The sequence below is a fragment of the Silurus meridionalis genome, chromosome 7 (assembly GCF_014805685.1).
Source record: "Silurus meridionalis isolate SWU-2019-XX chromosome 7, ASM1480568v1, whole genome shotgun sequence".
Taxonomy (NCBI): domain Eukaryota; kingdom Metazoa; phylum Chordata; class Actinopteri; order Siluriformes; family Siluridae; genus Silurus; species Silurus meridionalis.
This window is the reverse complement of record NC_060890.1, coordinates 28,009,145-28,026,791: the sequence shown is the minus strand read 5'-3', so window position 1 is coordinate 28,026,791 and position 17,647 is coordinate 28,009,145. Positions and strand designations below refer to the sequence as shown.

The following is a 17,647-nucleotide window of genomic DNA, read 5'->3' as shown; positions in this document are numbered from 1 at the left end:
CCAACAAGACAATGACCCTAAGCACACAGCTAAAATAACGAAGGAGTGGCTACACAACAACTCTGTGACTGTTCTTGAATGGCCCAGCCAGAGCCCTGACTTAAACCCAATTGAGCATAAAATGGCCTAAAAATGGCTGTCCACCAGGATCTGCAAGTAGGAATGGCAGAGGATCCCCAAATCCAGGTGTGAAAAACATGTTGCATCTTTCCCAAAAAGACTCCTGGCTGTATTAGATCAAAAGGGTTTCTACTAAATACTGAGCAAAGGGTCTGAATACTTAGAACCATGTGATATTTCAGATTTTCTTTTTTGATAAATCTGCAACAATGTCAACAATTCTGTGTTTTTCTGTCAGTATGGGGAGCTGTGTGTACATTAATGAGGAAGAAAAATGAACTTAAATGATTTTACAAATGACTGCAATACAAAAAAGAGTGAAGAATTTAAGGGGTGTGAATACTTTCTGTACCCACTGTGTTTAAAAACTACTTAAAAGTACAAGTAAATGACCATGTGCAGGATTTTAACTTAATCAGAAGAAAAATTAAAAGTAAATAATATAGTACATCACACTCTACATCAATCTTATCAATCACTACCCAGAACAAACTACAGCTCACAATCTAAGGAGAGTGGGGGGTCAGTGGTTAAGGCACTGGGTTACCGATCGGAAGGTCGGGGGTACAAGCCCTAGTATCGTACAAGTGGGGATCGAACCACCGCATCCCAACCACTAGACCACCAGGGAACCATGATGGACGGATGGAATAAATAAATTATTTGAAGTTAAATGTTTAAGCGTAATAAACTAAGAGTTAATCAGCACAAGTTATATCCTCTTATTCCGTATACACCTGCTGTCTTTTAAATCCACTACAATGTCCTGCTCATGATGTTTAAAGCCCTAAAATGTTCTAATGTTCTGTTATCAGTAGGTAGTATGTACAGTATAATCACCATGGATAAATGTTGTTTTTCCTTCTACATATATTGAGGACACATCAGAGTTTAATTCTGATGATCTGGCCTTCTCAGCTGAGCATTTACACGGAAATATACATTTACTATAAAATTATTCTGAAACCCTTCCAAAGACTTAGATGTCACATGTTCCTCTGTTCACATTTTCCATTGTTCTCTGATTTCCCTTCTCCTTGTGAAACACTTCTCCACCTGGCTTCTCTCGCCATCTCACCAGAATGTTCTCAGACATAATGCGCTCCTTCATTTTCTGCATGATCTGGAGAACAGAATAAAACTTTTATTAGGAATTGATGCAGAATAGAGAAATGAATCTTTAGTAAATTCTGTCAAATCTACAAAAAGTAAAAAACTATCAATAATGTACAGTGTTCATGTATCAGACTGTATGGAATACTCAGGTTCTTGATGCAGTCATGAGGAGGTCACACAAGTCATATAGATATTATGAGAGAAGAGATTTTTCCGGGCGGGTCGGCAGGCTCACCTGCTTCAAGATGGCTTCCTTTACTTCAGGAACATTCACATCCTGATTGGACTGAACCTTCACACTTACGATCTGTTGCCTTTTCGTAATTTCTAAACAAAGAAATGTAAAGTCATGTGAATAAATGATTACATAATTGTATTAATTATAAGCACTAATTAAACATGATCTCACCTGAGTAACAGAAAAAAGGCATTACGAGTGAGCATGCTGCATCTGCAACCTGACCATTATTTATAAAGCCACAGTCTTCATTCATAAGATTAAAATTATCTGGTTGTCCAGAACGCCAACTGATGGTTGAGAAGTTGGTTTGGTCTATCCACTTCCAGGAGTCTCTGACCAAACCAAACCAGGTAAAGCCAGTGACCAGTCTCTTTATAAAGGTGTTTTCTGCAGTGGTTGTTATAGTGGCCAGGTCTGTATAATACTGTCTACAGAAACTCTGAGCTTCAACCCATGTTGTTATATTAGAGAAATAAATGATTTGGTCAGTGCCAGTTTTACTGTCTGTGAGAATTAAGACACATAATACACAGTGGATGTTAATTCACAGTGTTGTGAATCATTATTGTGCTCATTTTAGACATTCTGAAGTAAAGTTACATTTAATATTGAGACACTAGAACAGGGTTGCACACACTTTTTTAGCATGCGAGCTACTTAGAAAATGAGCAAGTCAAAATGATCTACCTATTATAAAAATGCATAAATAAATATCAATTTATTTACACACACTACCTTTGAGATCGACCAGTAGATCGCGAGTGAAGTATTGGGCACCCCTGCTCTAGAACATTCTTTTACTAACAAAATAACAATGAGAGACATATTTGGTTCCTTACTGTCAAAGCACATATAGGCAAACATCGATGTGCATGGTTTATCATTCCAAGCATTAGTGTTTATTACACCACATTCTTCATGTCCACCCCAGTTGTTAGGCTCTCCTCCTGCCCAATCTGTAAAAATTCCCAGGGGATAATTTCCATAAGACCAGTGCCAGCTACTGACATCAACGCTCAGTCCAATCCAGGCATTAGAACTGAATTTTTGTTTCTGTACTTCATCCTGAAATTGGACTACGTCATCAGTGTTTTTAATGATAGCCAGGTCAGTGTGTGTGGCCCGACAGTAAACCTGAGCATCACTCCATGTTTTCCCCTGCTGGATCAGATAGTACTTACGGGAGCCAGGGGGAAAAATGGAGACGATTCCTGTGGAGAACCGGAATAATTTTGTTTGTGAAAACGTTTTTCTTTTTTTATTATTTTAAATTCACAACTGAAATGTACACTGTATTTCTAAAAATCTGAATAACAGCTGTAATTTATAGTCATGTAGATTGTTATATTATTTACATTATTTATACAAGGTCAAATATTTACTCCTCAGCACACTTCTGTTTATATATTTAAATGTTCAATAGGTCGAATTGTTTTAATGAACGAGGAATATGAGAGAGTGAGAAGGTTGGATGGTGTGGAGATGTGAAGCAGGAAGTGGATAGGATTAGTAAGGAGGAAGTGAGAGCAGCAATTAAGAGGATGAACAGTGGAAATCGGTTGGACCTGTCATGATCTCCCTCGCACACTACGCACACGTCCGGTTTCACGGCATGCACTTCCGGTTCCGCGGTGAGCACTTTCGGGTCGGCAGCCATCTTGCCATTTTTCCCGCGCCTCCCGGTATATAAGGACAACCAAGACTATAGCTCCTGGCCAGATTATCTTACCGGCTTCCTTGCCCCTGAGATTATTCTTGCCATCCTGCCTGCTCTGTATCCTGATACTGATCCAGATACTGATCCTGTTCCTGATCCTTACCCTGAACCTGAACTTGATGCTGATCCTTATCCTGAACCTGAACTTATTTTCTGTTCTACTCTTTCTCCCTAGTTACCCGGTTTGGACTTTGGACTGTTTTGTGATTTATGTTTTTGCTCTGCCCTGTATTTATCTGTTTTGCTGGTTTATGTATTTTTTGCACATTTTTTGTATTGTTTTGTTTTTTGTTTTTTGTTCTCTGCCTGCATTGCCCTGTTCGCCTGTGTTAAGACCCTGGACTGTTTTTTGGACTTTGTTTTCCCTTTACTCTTATTAAAGCCTGTTTTCTCCATTCCCCTGTGGCATCCTGCATTTGGGTCCTTACTCACCTAGTCACCCGTGCTTTCTGACAGGACCAGATGACATACCAGTAGAAGCATGGAGATGTTTAGGAGAGATGCAGTGGAGTTTTTAACAAGATTGTTCAACTAGATTTTGGAAGGTGAGAAGATGCCTGAGGAATGGAGAAGGAGTGTGCTGGTACTGATCTTTAAGCATAAGGGAGATGTGCAGACCTGCCCGACCCTTCATGACCCTTCACAATACATGGACACCAGAGTCAGCTGTGTTCATGTGTACGATCACCAGACACTGCTACGGTACAGGCATCATGCAACCAACAATCTGCATGATGCCTGTACCGGTGGCCGGGAGAGGAGACGTCGAAAGCGCTGTTGGAGGAAGCGGAATCGCGGCAAGCGGGCGGGTGTCCGTGCTAGGCTAAATGCTAACCCTAGCCGGCCGGCTATCCCGTCCATTTTTCTTTCCAACGTCTGCTCCCTGGATAATAAACTGGACTACATCCGACTCCAGCGAACCACACGGCGAGAGTTTAGAGACTGTTGCTTTTTTGTTTTCACGGAGACGTGGCTCAGCGACAGAGTTCCAGAAGCCGCCATCCAGCTAGACGGGCTAACTGTGTTTCGAGCCAACAGAAACGCAGCTCTGTGCAGTAAGACTCGCGGTGATGGCGTGTGTGTTTATATCAACACGGAATGGTGTAAAAACTCTGTGCTCGTTTCTTGCTACTGCTCATCGCTAGTGGAGTTTGTGGCTGTTAGATGCAGACCTTTTTATTTACCACGGGAATTCACCAGTGTTTACATCGTCTGAGTGTACATTTCACCCAGTGCTAATGCTAAGGAGGCACTGAGTGAACTCTACGGCGCTATAAGCGACCTGCAGAATGCTCACCCCGACGGATTGTTTATTATCGCCGGAGATTTCAACCATGCGAATCTCAAGACTGTACTTCCTAAACTCCATCAGCATGTGGACTTTGCAACGAGAGGAGCGAACACACTGGATAGTGTTTACACAAACATCCCCGGCACGTATTGTGCGGAGCCCCGCCCCCATCTCGGATACTCAGTCCACTGCTCTGTTATGTTAATTCCAACATACAGACCGCTCATCAGACGCTCTAAACCGGTTCTGAAACAGGTGAAAACCTGGCCAGAAGGAGCTACTTCTGCTCTTCAGGACTGTTTTGAGTGCACTGACTGGGACATGTTTAGAGAGGCTGCAACCAACGGCGATTCCATCAACTTGGAGGAGTACACATCATCAGTGACCAGCTACATCAGCAAGTGTGTTGACCATCTCCAAGACCATCACTACACGCTCCAACCAGAAACCGTGGATGACTGCAAATGTGCGTGCACTGCTGAAACAAAGAGACTCTGCCTTCAGATCAGGGGACAAGGCGGCCTTAAAAAAAGCAAGGGCCAAACTGTCTCGTGCCATCAGAAAGGCGAAGCGCGCACACGCGAAGAAAATCCACAACCACTTCCGGGACAGTGGAGACACCCGGTGCATGTGGCAGGGCATCCAGGCGATCACGAATTACAAGACCACATCACCTGCTTGTGACCGTGACCCCTCCCTCCCAGCTGAACGACTTCTACACCCGGTTCGAGGTGCAGAACAACGTGGTGGCGAGGAAGACCGTCCCTCCTCCCACTGACCAGGTGCTTTGTCTAACCACAGCTGAAGTGAGGAAAACTCTATGCAGAGTTAACCCACGGAAGTCTGCTGGACCAGACAACATTCCTTGCAGAGTGCTCAGGGAATGTGCAGAACAGCTAGCAGACGTCCTCACTGACATCTTCAACATCTCCCTGAGCAGCAACGTTGTTCCCACGTGCCTCAAGACAACGACCATTGTTCCCGTGCCGAAGAATTCTTCTGTCTACTGCCTCAATGACTATCGTCCCATCGTGCTCACACCCATCGTGATGAAGTGCTTCGAGAGGCTCGTCATGAGGCACATTAAGACACAGCTTCCACCCTCCCTGGACCCCATGCAGTTTGCGTATCGTCCAAACCGTTCCACAGACGATGCTATCTCCACAACCCTCCATCTGGCCCTCACACACCTGGATAACAAGGACTCGTATGTACGAATGCTGTTCATTGACTTCAGCTCAGCATTCAACACAATAATTCCTCAGCACCTGATCGAGAAGTTGAACCTCCTGGGCCTGAACACCTCCCTCTGTAACTGGATCCTGGACTTCCTGACTGGGAGACCTCAGTCAGTCAGGATCGGGAACAACATCTCCAGCACCACCACACTGAGCACTGGGGCCCCCCCGGGCTGTGTGCTCAGCCCACTGCTGTTCACTCTGCTGACTCACGACTGTGTAGCAATGCACAGCTCGAACCACATCATCAAGTTCGCTGATGACACGACCGTGGTGGGTCTAATCAGCAAGAACGACAAGTCAGCAAATAGAAAAGAGGTGCAACGGCTAACTGCCTGGTGTGGAGCAAACAATCTGTCTCTGAACATGGACAAAACGAAAGAGATGGTTGTGGACTTCAGGAGAGCACAGAGCAACCAATCTCCACTGATTATTGATGGATCCTCAGTGGAGATCGTCAAGAGCACCAAATTCCTTGGTGTTCATCTGGCAGACAACCTCACCTGGTCACTTAACACCAGCTCCATCACCAAGAAAGCCCAGCAGCGTCTCTACTTTCTGAGAAGGCTGAGGAAAACCCACCTCCCTCCCCCCATCCTGTCCATGTTCTACAGAGGGACCATTGAGAGCATCCTGAGCAGCTGCATCACTGCCTGGTTTGGGAACTGCACCGTCTCGGACCGCAAGTCCCTACAGAGGATAGTGAGGACAGCTGAGAAGATCATCGGAATCTCTCTCCCCTCTATCATGGACATTTACACTACACGCTGCATCCGCAAAGCACACAGCATTGTGGAGGATCACACACACCCCTCACACACACTTTTTACACTCCTGCCATCAGAAAAATGGTTCCAAAGCATTCGGGCCGCCACAACAAGACTGTGCAACAGCTTCTTTCACAAGCCATCAGGCTACTTAATACACAGAAATTAAATGGAACTCTCACACACACACACGCACTCAAATGTGTGTAACGAACTGTAAATTTTTTCCTGGACTTAACAATTAACACACACTCATCACTCATCTCAATCCATTCCACCACCATTAATTTATTTATTATTTATTATTCTCAATGGTACCACACTCTTAAATGCTGTTTTTTTGCACATTTATCATTATCACTGTATTATACTGTTTACATGCTGTTTTTTGCACCTTCGACTGCTGCTGTATTTTTTGCACTACATTGTACTGTTTATAGTCACTTCTGGGATATAGTTTTTAGTTTGTATAGTTTTTACAGTCTTCTCGTACAGTACTGCATAATCAAGTATACAGTAGGTCGGCGCTATATTGGGTTTTGTGTCTTGTCTTGTGTCGTCTGTCTGCACTGTCTGTCTGCACTGTTTGCACCAGGTTGCACTCGATGCACTTTATGTAACTTGTGTTGTAGCTCTATGTTGTTTTGTTTGTTGTTGTTTAGTGTAGCACCAGGGTTCTGGAGAAACGTTGTCTTGTTTTTACTGTGTACTGTGTACCACTGTGTATAGTAGAAATGACAATAAAAGCCTCTTGACTTGACTTGACTTGACTTGCAGTAACTACAGGGGAATTAAGTTGATCAGTCACACTATGAAGTTATGGGAAAGAGAAGTGGAAGCCAGGCTGAGAGAAGAGGTGACCATCTGTGAGCAACAGTATGGTTTTATGCCGAGGAGTAGGAACGACAGACTGGTTTAAGCTGGAGGTTGGACTGCATCAAAGATCGGCTCTGAGCCCTTTCCTGTTTGCAGTGGTGATGGACAGGTTGAAGGACGAGATCAGACAGGAGTCTCCCTGGACTGTGATGTTTGCGCATGATATTGTGATTAGTGGTGAGAGTAGGGAGCAGGTAAAGATGAGGTGGAGGTACACGCTGGAGAGAAGGGGAATAAAAGTTAGTAGGAGTAAGACTTATTTGAGATGAGGATTGAAGGTTGAGATAGTTTGGATATGTGCAGAGGAGAGACATCGGGTATATTTTATCTGTACTTCTTAATGATGTCCACACGTCTCTGCACTGCTATAGCCTTTATATTTATTTACTGTACATATGCTTACATAAATATCACATGCTGTAAATTTACTACATATTTATCTGCACTATTTGCAGGATTGCTACTTTTTCTTGACTTGACTTTTGCACTTCTGGTAGATGATAAACTGCATTTCGTTGCTGTGTACATGTACAATGCAATAACAATAAAGATCTGTCTGTCTGTCTGTCTGTCTGTCTGTCTGTCTGTCTGTCTGTCTGTCGGAGAATGACCAAGGAGGAGATTTATGGATGTGGTTAGTTGGTTTGAAAGAGGCAGGCAGCCGAAAGAAGAAGAAGAAGAATAGGTCATATTGTTTATTTACTAATTATATACAGTAAATACACCCATTAGGCACAATAAACCTTTTATAAGATAAACAGTTATAAACCTGTACAGTATATTTCATCAAACTTCTTTAGTCAACATCCCATGGCCTGCTAATACTCATTGTCTGACATCAGCCAGTTGGAAATGTAAATTCTCTTTGTTCCAGGGAAGGAAAATATTAATTACATATTTATTTAGACTGTGATACAAAGAGAAACATCTGAGTGTCTACCAATAGCTGTAATATTTTCAAAACAACAATAGAATTATGATAAAATCTAATATGTATAATATCTAAAAGGTTTAACCTTTTACTGTGTCCCAGAGTTAGATGATAATACACAAGACACAACAGTTTAACTTTTAGATCATTCAACACTTTTCGATTACGTTTCTTCACCTGATTTAAATCTATTGGGCTTTATAAATGTACTGTGGTCTATTAGTGCAATCTCAACACACACACACACACACACACACACACACACACACACACACAGTTTTCTTACCTGTGAAAAACCCAAAAAGAAACAGAAAACTCTTCATTGCTGCTGAGAAACTTTTCATAAAGACAATAAAGTCTTCTGAAACCTCTAAGCGTCTTCCAATCTAACATGTTTATCTATCAGGTTATAAAAGGACTCTCATGCAAAACAGCTGCTCTATTCAAACTTTTTCAGGAGGTAGGAATTTGATTGGCCAGCACTGATTTCCATCTCAAATTAAGTGTGACTCAATGTAGATCCTGTAACTGGGCCGTTTTCTAGTCACTCTGAAGTATAATATACAGAAGTGTCTGTGGAAATAAATAATGTGGCCATATCATTAAAAATATTATCTAAAAATCTTTCTAATTTCTTCCTTAATGTGTATACTGGTTTATGTGAGGGCAGTGCAATTAGATTAGTTCTGGTTCCCTTTCAGGAACTCGAACTGAACCGGAACGCTTTGGGAACGTGACTACGCTGTCCACGCTCTGAAAAAATGTGTGTAATCAGTCAAAATTGGCCATCACCAGTGGAGTGACGTCATGACCAGGAAACTATAAAACGCACATGAAGTGAAGCCGGTGCCAGCTTCTGTTTGTTCATGAAGCGTTCTGTGTGGTATTTCATGTTGAATAGTTTGTCTTTTGTAAAAAAAAAAATCCTGGGAGCAGAGTAAGCTATGTCGGGTCTTGAGGAAGCTGGCTGCAAGCACTACACTTGTATGTCAGTGCGAATGCTCCGCTCCCGAGCGGCAGTCTCAGAGGAAAGTGCTCGCACTCCTCACGTTTCTGGATGGAGTGGCGTCTAGTTCCTGGGGCTCACAAATGGACATCACAGAGGGTTTTCGAGATGGCCTTGTCCCTCCGTCCTTTAAGCACTTTTGGACACCGGTGTCGCAACCTCCACGTCGGGGTCTCCCGTTCTTTCCCGACCTGCACACTGAGGTGTCCAGGTCATGGGCGAAGCCTTTTTCGTCCGCCCCTTCAGCCCCATGACGCTGCTGAGGGAGATGTTGAAGATGTTGATAAAGACATCTGCTAGATATGCGCCGGGGATGTTTTATAAACAAGATCCAGCGTGTTCGCTCCTCTCGTTGCTGATGTCCACATGCTGATGGAGTTTAGGGAGCACAGTTCTAAGATTTGCATGGTTGAAATCTCCGGTGATAATAAACAATCCGTCAGGGTGAGCATTCTGCAGGTCGCTAATAGCGCCGTAGAGTTCACACAGTGTCTCCTTAGCATTAGCGCTGGCAGGAGTTTACACTCCGACAATGAAAACAGTGGTGAATTACCGTTGTAAAATAACATGGTCTGCATCTTACAGTCACGAACTCCACTACGATGAGCAGTAGTATGAGACAAGCACAGTTCTTGCACCATTCCATGTTGATATAAACACATATGCGAGTCCAATTGTGCCTTGATTTTGCTAGGAAGCTATATAAGTCTAGCTTTAGAGATTGGCTACCACCGCTCAGGGAGCAGCTGACTGGACGCCAGATGAGGAACTCTTCTAAACTGACAATCCCCAGATGCCGAACGGAACAATTCAGGAGATCACCTATTCCATATATGTGTAGACTTTTAAATGATTATGGATTTTAAAAGGACGTTGTATACCTTTATGAAGTATTTTATTCTTCCTTTCTTTTAATCTTGTATTTTAACTTGAGTAAATATGCTTTGACATTTCACTGTAACAGCAAAATAATTCAGTGTTCCCCTATGACAAACCTCTTAGGGTACCTGTAACGATGCTGATAAAGTCAATAAACAATAAACAATATGCCACCACCGCACAGAGCTGCATTTCTGTCGTCATTTAAAATTTAGGAGGTTCTCCTTTCATGCTATTTGAAATACTGTCAGTTTGGTTTGACTCCATTTACGTTCTAATTTTCGAGTGGTCTGTTTTAAGGTGTGTGTATGATCATTATACCACTGTGCTAATTTTTTCTCCCTGATCATTTTGGTCTTAAGGGGAGCTCCATCATCTAGAGCAGGGGTGGCCAACCAGTCAGAGACCGAGAGCCACATTTTTTACTGTGTTAACGCAAAGAGCCACATCATACACATGGGCACACATGAACATTACCCATCACTTCCTCTTACACACATACAGTGCCCTCCACAATTATTGGCACCCCTGTTTAAGATGTGGTCGTGGACTTCAAAAAATTCTCCTTTTTTTTAAAACAACATAGAACCCAAATGCAAAAAAAGAGAAAAATCCAACCTTTTATTTAAGTACATAACTTTGGTGGTAAAAAAAATCACACATTTAAAAAAAAAAAAAAAAACCTTGAAATCATGTGTGCCACAATTATTGGCACCCCTGATGTTAATACTTTGTACAACCTCCTTTTGCCAACAAGACAGCACTTAATCTCCTCCTATAACATTTCACAAGATTGGAGAACACAGAGAGAGGGATTTTTGACGATTCTTCTTTGCACAATCTTTCTAGATCATCCAGTGTCCTGGGTCCTCTCTTATGCACTCTTCTCTTTAGCTCGCCCCACAGGTTTTCGATTGGGTTGAGGTCTGGGGACTGAGATGGCCATGGGAGGACCTTGAGTTTGTGACTGCTGAACCACTTTTGTGTAGATTTTGCCACATGTTTTGGATCATTATCCTGCTGAAAGACCCAATGACGACCCATCTTCAGCTTTCTGGCAGAGGCCATCAGGTTTTATTTAAAATATCCTGGTACTTCAAAGCGTTCATAATGCCATGCACCCTAACAAGGTTCCCAGGGCCTTTGGAAGAGAAACAGGCCCACAGCATCACAGATCCTCCACCATACTTCACGGTGGGCATGAGGTGCTTTTCGGCATACTCATCTTTTGTTTCGCCAGACCCACTTAGAGTGTTTGTTGCCAAAAGCTCAATCTTAGTCTCATCTGACCAAAGCACACGATCCCAGTTGAAGTCCCAGTACCGCTTAGCAAACTCCAGGCGTTTACGTTTGTGAGTGTTAGTGAGAAAAGGCTTTTTCCTTGCATGCCTCCCAAACAGCTTGTTGGCATGTAGAGAGCGTCTGATGGTTGTTTTGGAGACTCTGTGACCCCAAGATGCCACTCTTGGATGCAATTCTGTGACGGTGAGCTTGGGAAATTTTTTTACTTCTCTTACCATCCTCCTCACTGTGCGTTGTGGCAAGATAAACTTGGGACCTCTTCCAGCCTTGTTTGTCACTGTTCCAGTTGTTTTAAACTTCTTAATGATTCCTCTGACTGTAGATACCAGCAAGTTAAGGCGAGTGGCTATTTTCTTGTAGCCATTGCCTGACTTATGAAGGTCGACACACATCTGCCTTACTTGAATGGTGTGTTCTCTTGTCTTTGCCATGTTGACAAATGGGTAAGAGAATTAGGCCTCTGTGTCACGTCATATTTATACCCCAGGGAAAAAGGAAATCATGAATTACTAATAAAAAGTCCCTAGATACCCTGACCAACCTTAGCAACTACAGAAAAATATATAAAAAAAAAAAAAAAAATTTAATTTTTCAGAGGAATTGTTAGGGGTGCCAATAATTGTTATGTACACCAAAGTTATGTACTTAAATGAAAGGTTGGATTTTTCTCTTTTTTTGCATTTGGGTTCTATGTTGTTTTAAAAAAAAGGAGAATTTTTAGAAGTCCACGACCACATCTTAAACAGGGGTGCCAATAATTGTGGAGGGCACTGTAGAAATAAACTTTCCAATTACGTAGCATCTCTGGATGGTGTTTCTGTTTCAGCATGTACGGCTGTCAAAGACCTTGGTGTGATTATTGACCCGAGTCTTTCCTTTGAGTCTCACGTGAATAATATCACCAGGATCTCCTTCTTTCACCTTAGAAATATTGCTAAAATTTGAAATATGATGTCGTTACAGGATGCAGAAAAACTAGTTCATGCTTTTGTTACTTCTAGATTAGACTACTGTAACGCTTTACTCTCTGGGTGTGCGAGTAAGTGCATAGATAAGCTTCAGTTAGTCCAGAATGCAGCAGCAAGGGTCCTCACTAGATCTAGAAAATACGACCACATCACCCCTGTTTTAATTAGTCTACACTGGCTCCCAATCAAATCTCGCATTGATTATAAAATATTACTACTGACGTATAAAGCACTTAACGGTCTCGCACCGCAGTATCTGAGTGAACTTCTGTACCAGTATGATCCTCCACGCCTACTTAGATCAAAAGGTGCTGGCTATCTGTTGGTTCCTCAAATAATGAAGACTACAGCAGGGGGCAGATCTTTCTCTTATAAAGCCCCACAGTTATGGAACAGCCTTCCAACCAGTGTTCGAAACTCGGACACAGTCTCAGTGTTCAAGTCGAGGTTGAAAACTTATTTATTTAGTCAAGCCTTTTATCAGTAGATTTTTTTCTTAGGTAAAGGCACAGATCCGGAGGGAGCATGGATATAGAGTGTTTGGTGAACTGGTATATTTGGATGCTGTCGTCCCCTCACATTCACACGTTCACTCAGGTTTGTTGACGGTGGTGTGGTGGGTCGTCTCTTATCCCAGAGATCCCTCATGTCTGTGTTACCTTCTGGTTCTCCCTTTTAGTTATGCTGCCATAGCGAGTCTTGCCGGAGTCCAAACTGCACAGTGACATTAACTTTCATACACCAGTAGTTACACTTAATAATCCATATCCTTCTCTTCCCGTCACCCTCTTCTCTCTCTCTCTCTCTCTCTCTCGGTCGAGTTAAACATGCTCCTGAGGCTCCAGTGACCACTTTTACTGCCCCTCTCCCCTCCGTGGATCTTCACACTTCTGTGCAGCTTGGGACGGTCTCTCATCAACACCTTGGGTGGTTCCATATAATTCCCGGAGTAGAACGGGTGCTTTTGAGGACGGATTGGACTGTAGTTGGTGTCGGCGGTCTGCTGCACTGACTCGGGAGTGCAGTTTGCTTCTGATCATCATCAGTGTACCCCGCAACTTTGTATATATGCTTCAAATGGACATTTTGTGCAACCCAGATGAGGATGGGTTCCCTCTTGAGTCTGGTTCCTCTCAAGGTTTCTTCCTTATGCCATCTCGGGGAGTTTTTCCTTGCCACAGTTGCTCATCAGGAACAAACATACTTACAAAGAACATATTTACATTTAATCACCACATTATCTGTGTAAAGCTGCTTTGAGACAATGTTCATTGTTAAAAGCGCTATACAAATAAACATGAATTGAATTGAATTGAATTGAATTGAACAATCCCCTTCAAATCTGCCTCGTATTCCGTTGTTGCCACTCGAATCAATTCTTTCACATGAGTGTCAGTCAGAACAGATCGATGCTTTGATTTCACGTGTTTCAGGGTAGAAAACAGATTTTGTTTGTGTTTTTTTTTATGTGCTTGTTCACTTCGCTTGAGTTCAATACGGTATTTTCGTCAAATGCGCATGTGCGTGAGATAATATACCGCAGGGGTGGGCAATTAACTTTTTAGGGGCCACATGAGAAACTTGAATTGTGTCAGAGGGCCACACCAACGATAATATTTTAGGGATGCACCGAAATGAAAATTTAATTCAAATGGCAATGAAATTCATAATTTTTTGTGTTATGCCTTTTGCCTCAGCACCATCACTGGAAAACTTTCCTGCCTTTTCAAAAACGTCCTCTAAAGACGGAGTGCGCATGCTCGGATTGACTTTACTTTTCTGCGCCGCGTTCTTCTCATATTTAGAAGGCAATCGGGATGTTTGGATTTCAGGTGATAAATTAAACCTGACTTGGAGAAACTCTTTGCAGATACACCCCCTCTTGAAATTTCAGCATTGCATGTTTTGCACATCGCTATCCGCACACCACAGACATGTTGCTCTGATCCAGATATCCGTGTGCTGCTGCGCTTTTTTATTGCGTCATTACAATTGTGTTTCTGCCGTGTTGTTTCGCTGATTTAGGTATTTCCGAAAATTCTCGGTGCATCCCTGTAATTTATGATTGGCCTCATGCCAAGGTCTGATATACCGCAAAGTTTCCCAGTAGGGGCAAGCTCATTTAAGTCTTAAAAATACCGTATTGAACTTAAGCGAAGCGAACACGCACATTAAAAATCAAACACACACAAACTTCGAAAGGACATAAGAGCCGCATGAAACCAGCCAAAGAGCCGCATGCGGCTCGCGAGCCACGGGTTGGCCACCCCTGATCTAGAGTGTAACGTAACGTTGATTCTAGGTATTCAGTGGCCCAGTCTAGCTCTGCGGGGTCAGACGGAGATCTATCTAAAATAGACATTTCCAGAAGATTATTGATAAAACGTGCTGCTGTAAATGATGTGAATGTGTTTAACATGATAACGTGGTGAGGTACTAATGCAGTGACTGAGGCAGATTTTAAAAGAGATGAGATAATGATCTGAAATAACTTCAGACTGTGGAATTGTGATTACATTTTTTATTTTTAATCCAAATGTCAACAACAAATCAAGAGTGTGTCTCCACTATGAGTTATTCACCCCCTTATTAAGAAACCTGACCTTGACCCATGTCAGTTATCCAACTACAGACCAATATCAAATCTCCCCTTTATATCCAAAATTCTAGAAAAGGTTGTAGCACAGCAGTTCTGCTCACACCTACTTATGAATAACATTTTTGAAATGTATCAGTCAGGATTTCGGCCTCATCATAGCACAGAGACGGCGCTAGTTAAGGTGGTAAATGACCTGTTATTGGCCTCTGATCATGGTTTTGTCTCTTTACTTGTTTTGCTCGACCTCAGTGCAGCTTTTCACACCATTGATCACATTATACTGCTTGCTAGACTTGAGAACGTTGTTGGAATAAAGTGAACAGCTCTCTCTTGGCTCAGGTCTTATTTGACTGATCGCCATCAGTTTGTTGATGTAAATGGTGAGTTCTCCACACTCTATGAGGTAAAGTTTGGTGTTCCTCAAGGATCTGTCTTAGGCTCACTGCTTTTCTCTGTATATATGCTGCCTTTTGGTGAAATCATTCATAAACATGGGATTCGCTTCCATTGCTATGCTGATGACACACAGCTGTATATTTCAGCAAAACCAGATGAGCGAGATCAGCTAAACAGTGTTGAGAAGTGTGTAAAGGACATTAGACAGTGGATGCTTAATAACTTTCTTCTGCTCAACTCGGATAAGACGGAAGTACTTTTACTAGGACCACATGCAGCTAGAAGTAAACTTTCCGATTACGTAGCATCTCTGGATGGTGTTTCTGTTTCAGCATGTACGGCTGTCAAAGACCTTGGTGTGATTATTGACCTGAGTCTTTCCTTTGAGTCTCACGTGAATAATATTACCAGGATCTCCTTCTTTCACCTTAGAAATGTTGCTAAAATTAGAAATATGATGTTGTTACAGGATGCAGAAAAACTAGTTAATGCTTTTGTTACTTCTAGATTAGACTGCTGTAACGCTTTACTGTCTGGGTGTTGGAGAAAGTGCATAAATAAACTTTAGTTAGTTCAGAATGCAGCAGCAAGAGTCCTCACTAGATCTAGAAAATATGACCACATCACCCCTGTTTTAATTAGTCTACACTGGCTCCCAATCAAATCTCGCGTCTCGACTATTTTTGCTGTCGGAAGAGCGCTTTTTTCCCTGTCTGAGGGTTTGAAAGCAGTGAGTGAAGGACATTCACCAGAACTACGAACACACACTACAGTAATCACATTAAGGTACGTAATTTCTCTATTATGGCGAACATCCAGTTCACTCAGTGTGTGAAGTGTGACATGTTTAGTCAGTCTTTCTCCGTTGTTAGCGATAATTTTATCTGTGAGAAGTGTAAGCTAGTTTGCTCTTTGACGGAGAAGATCTTAGCATTAGAGGAGCGCATCCAGAGTCTAGAGAGAAGTAGTGAGTGTGAGAGCAGTCCAAGTTCTGCAGGGGAAAGTCTGGATGCCCTAGGTGAAGGTACTATTCCCCCGACTCCGGCATTAGAGCCCTCGCAGCGGGCGAATGGGTGACGACTCGGCGGCATACTCGCAAAGCCAAAGCTAACGCTAAGGCTCGCCCACGGAGCACCATTCCTCTCCGCTTGGCGTGTCCAACAGGTTTGCTCTCCTCAGTGAAGCACCCGCTGAGAAACCTGAAAGAGCTCTGGTTTTAGGAGACTCCATTCTGAGGCACGTGAAACTAGCTAGACCTTTAGGGGCACCAGCAGCACAGGTTATGTGTATACCGGGAGCCAGGCGCCGGACATAGCAGGTCAGCTTAGATTCTTAGGAAAGCACAGGTTCTCTAAGATAGTTTTTCACACAGGAGCTGATGATATACGCCTTCGACAGTCAGAGGTTACTAAGAGTAATATTATAGAGGTGTGTAAATTAGCGAAGGCAATGTCCGATGCTGTAGTATGCTCTGGCCCCATCCCAATGCGACGTGGCGATGTAGCCTACAGCAGGTTATGGTCGCTGAACTGCTGGATGTCCGAGTGGTGCTCCAAAACAATGTGGGCTTCATTAATAATTGGAGCATTTTTGAGGGCAAGGCTGGCCTGTTAGGGCGGGACGGTGTCCATCCCACCCGGGAAGGTGCTGCTCTCATTTCTTGTAGTATAGGTCATAGTCTCAGAACAGCACTAGTTAACAAGTGACTGTCTAGAGCCAAGGCCAGGGAGCAGACAGACAGGCTAAACCGACCGTCTGCTAGCTGCACAGAGTCGTCACTCAGGATCCACCATATTGAGACTGTGTCTGTCCCCCGAGCAAAACCAAAATATAGGAATTATCAGAAAGTCTGTTTAAGTAACCTGATTAACATTAAATTAAATAGGACTGAACGCACAGCCAGCACCTCTGATTTATAAAGAATAAAACAATACACTGACAGTGGTGAAGCAGCAGCAGCTCCGTGTCACTTGTTTTTATTTCACAATTATCTCCCCTCATCAGGCAGTGAGGGTACTACACTGCCATAGCGAGTCTTGCCGGAGTCCAAACTGCACAGTGACATTAACTTTTATACACCAATAGGGACACTTAATAATCCATATTCTCTTCCCGTCACCCTCTCTCTCTCTCTCTCTCTCTCTCTCTCTCTCTCTCTCTCTCTCTCGGTCGAGTTAAACATGCTCCTGAGGCTCCAGTG

The 17,647-nt window shown here is 43.0% G+C and overlaps 1 protein-coding gene across 1 annotated transcript; it reads right to left on the bottom strand.

Moving 5' to 3' along the window:
* Positions 1–420: 420 nt before the first annotated feature.
* Positions 421–8,666, bottom strand: LOC124389206 (macrophage mannose receptor 1-like). The gene is made up of 5 exons (XM_046854533.1): positions 8,584–8,666; positions 2,317–2,688; positions 1,646–1,981; positions 1,472–1,563; positions 421–1,243 (listed from the first exon to the last, which is right to left on the bottom strand). The coding sequence occupies exons 1-5, from the start codon at positions 8,639–8,641 to the stop codon at positions 1,100–1,102; spliced, it is 1,002 nt and encodes a 333-aa protein (XP_046710489.1). The 5' UTR covers positions 8,642–8,666; the 3' UTR covers positions 421–1,099.
* Between the last annotated feature and the right edge of the window lie 8,981 nt (positions 8,667–17,647).

Coding starts and splice junctions, on each gene's coding strand:
- LOC124389206 (XM_046854533.1), bottom strand. CDS start 8,641: ATGAAAAGTTTCTCAGCAGCAATGAAGAGTTTTCTGTTTCTTTTTGGG. Junction 1,982..2,316: donor TGCCTATATGTGCTTTGACA/GTAAGGAACCAA, acceptor TAATTCTCACAG/ACAGTAAAACTGGCACTGAC. Junction 1,244..1,471: donor AGGAAGCCATCTTGAAGCAG/GTGAGCCTGCCG, acceptor TCTGTTCTCCAG/ATCATGCAGAAAATGAAGGA.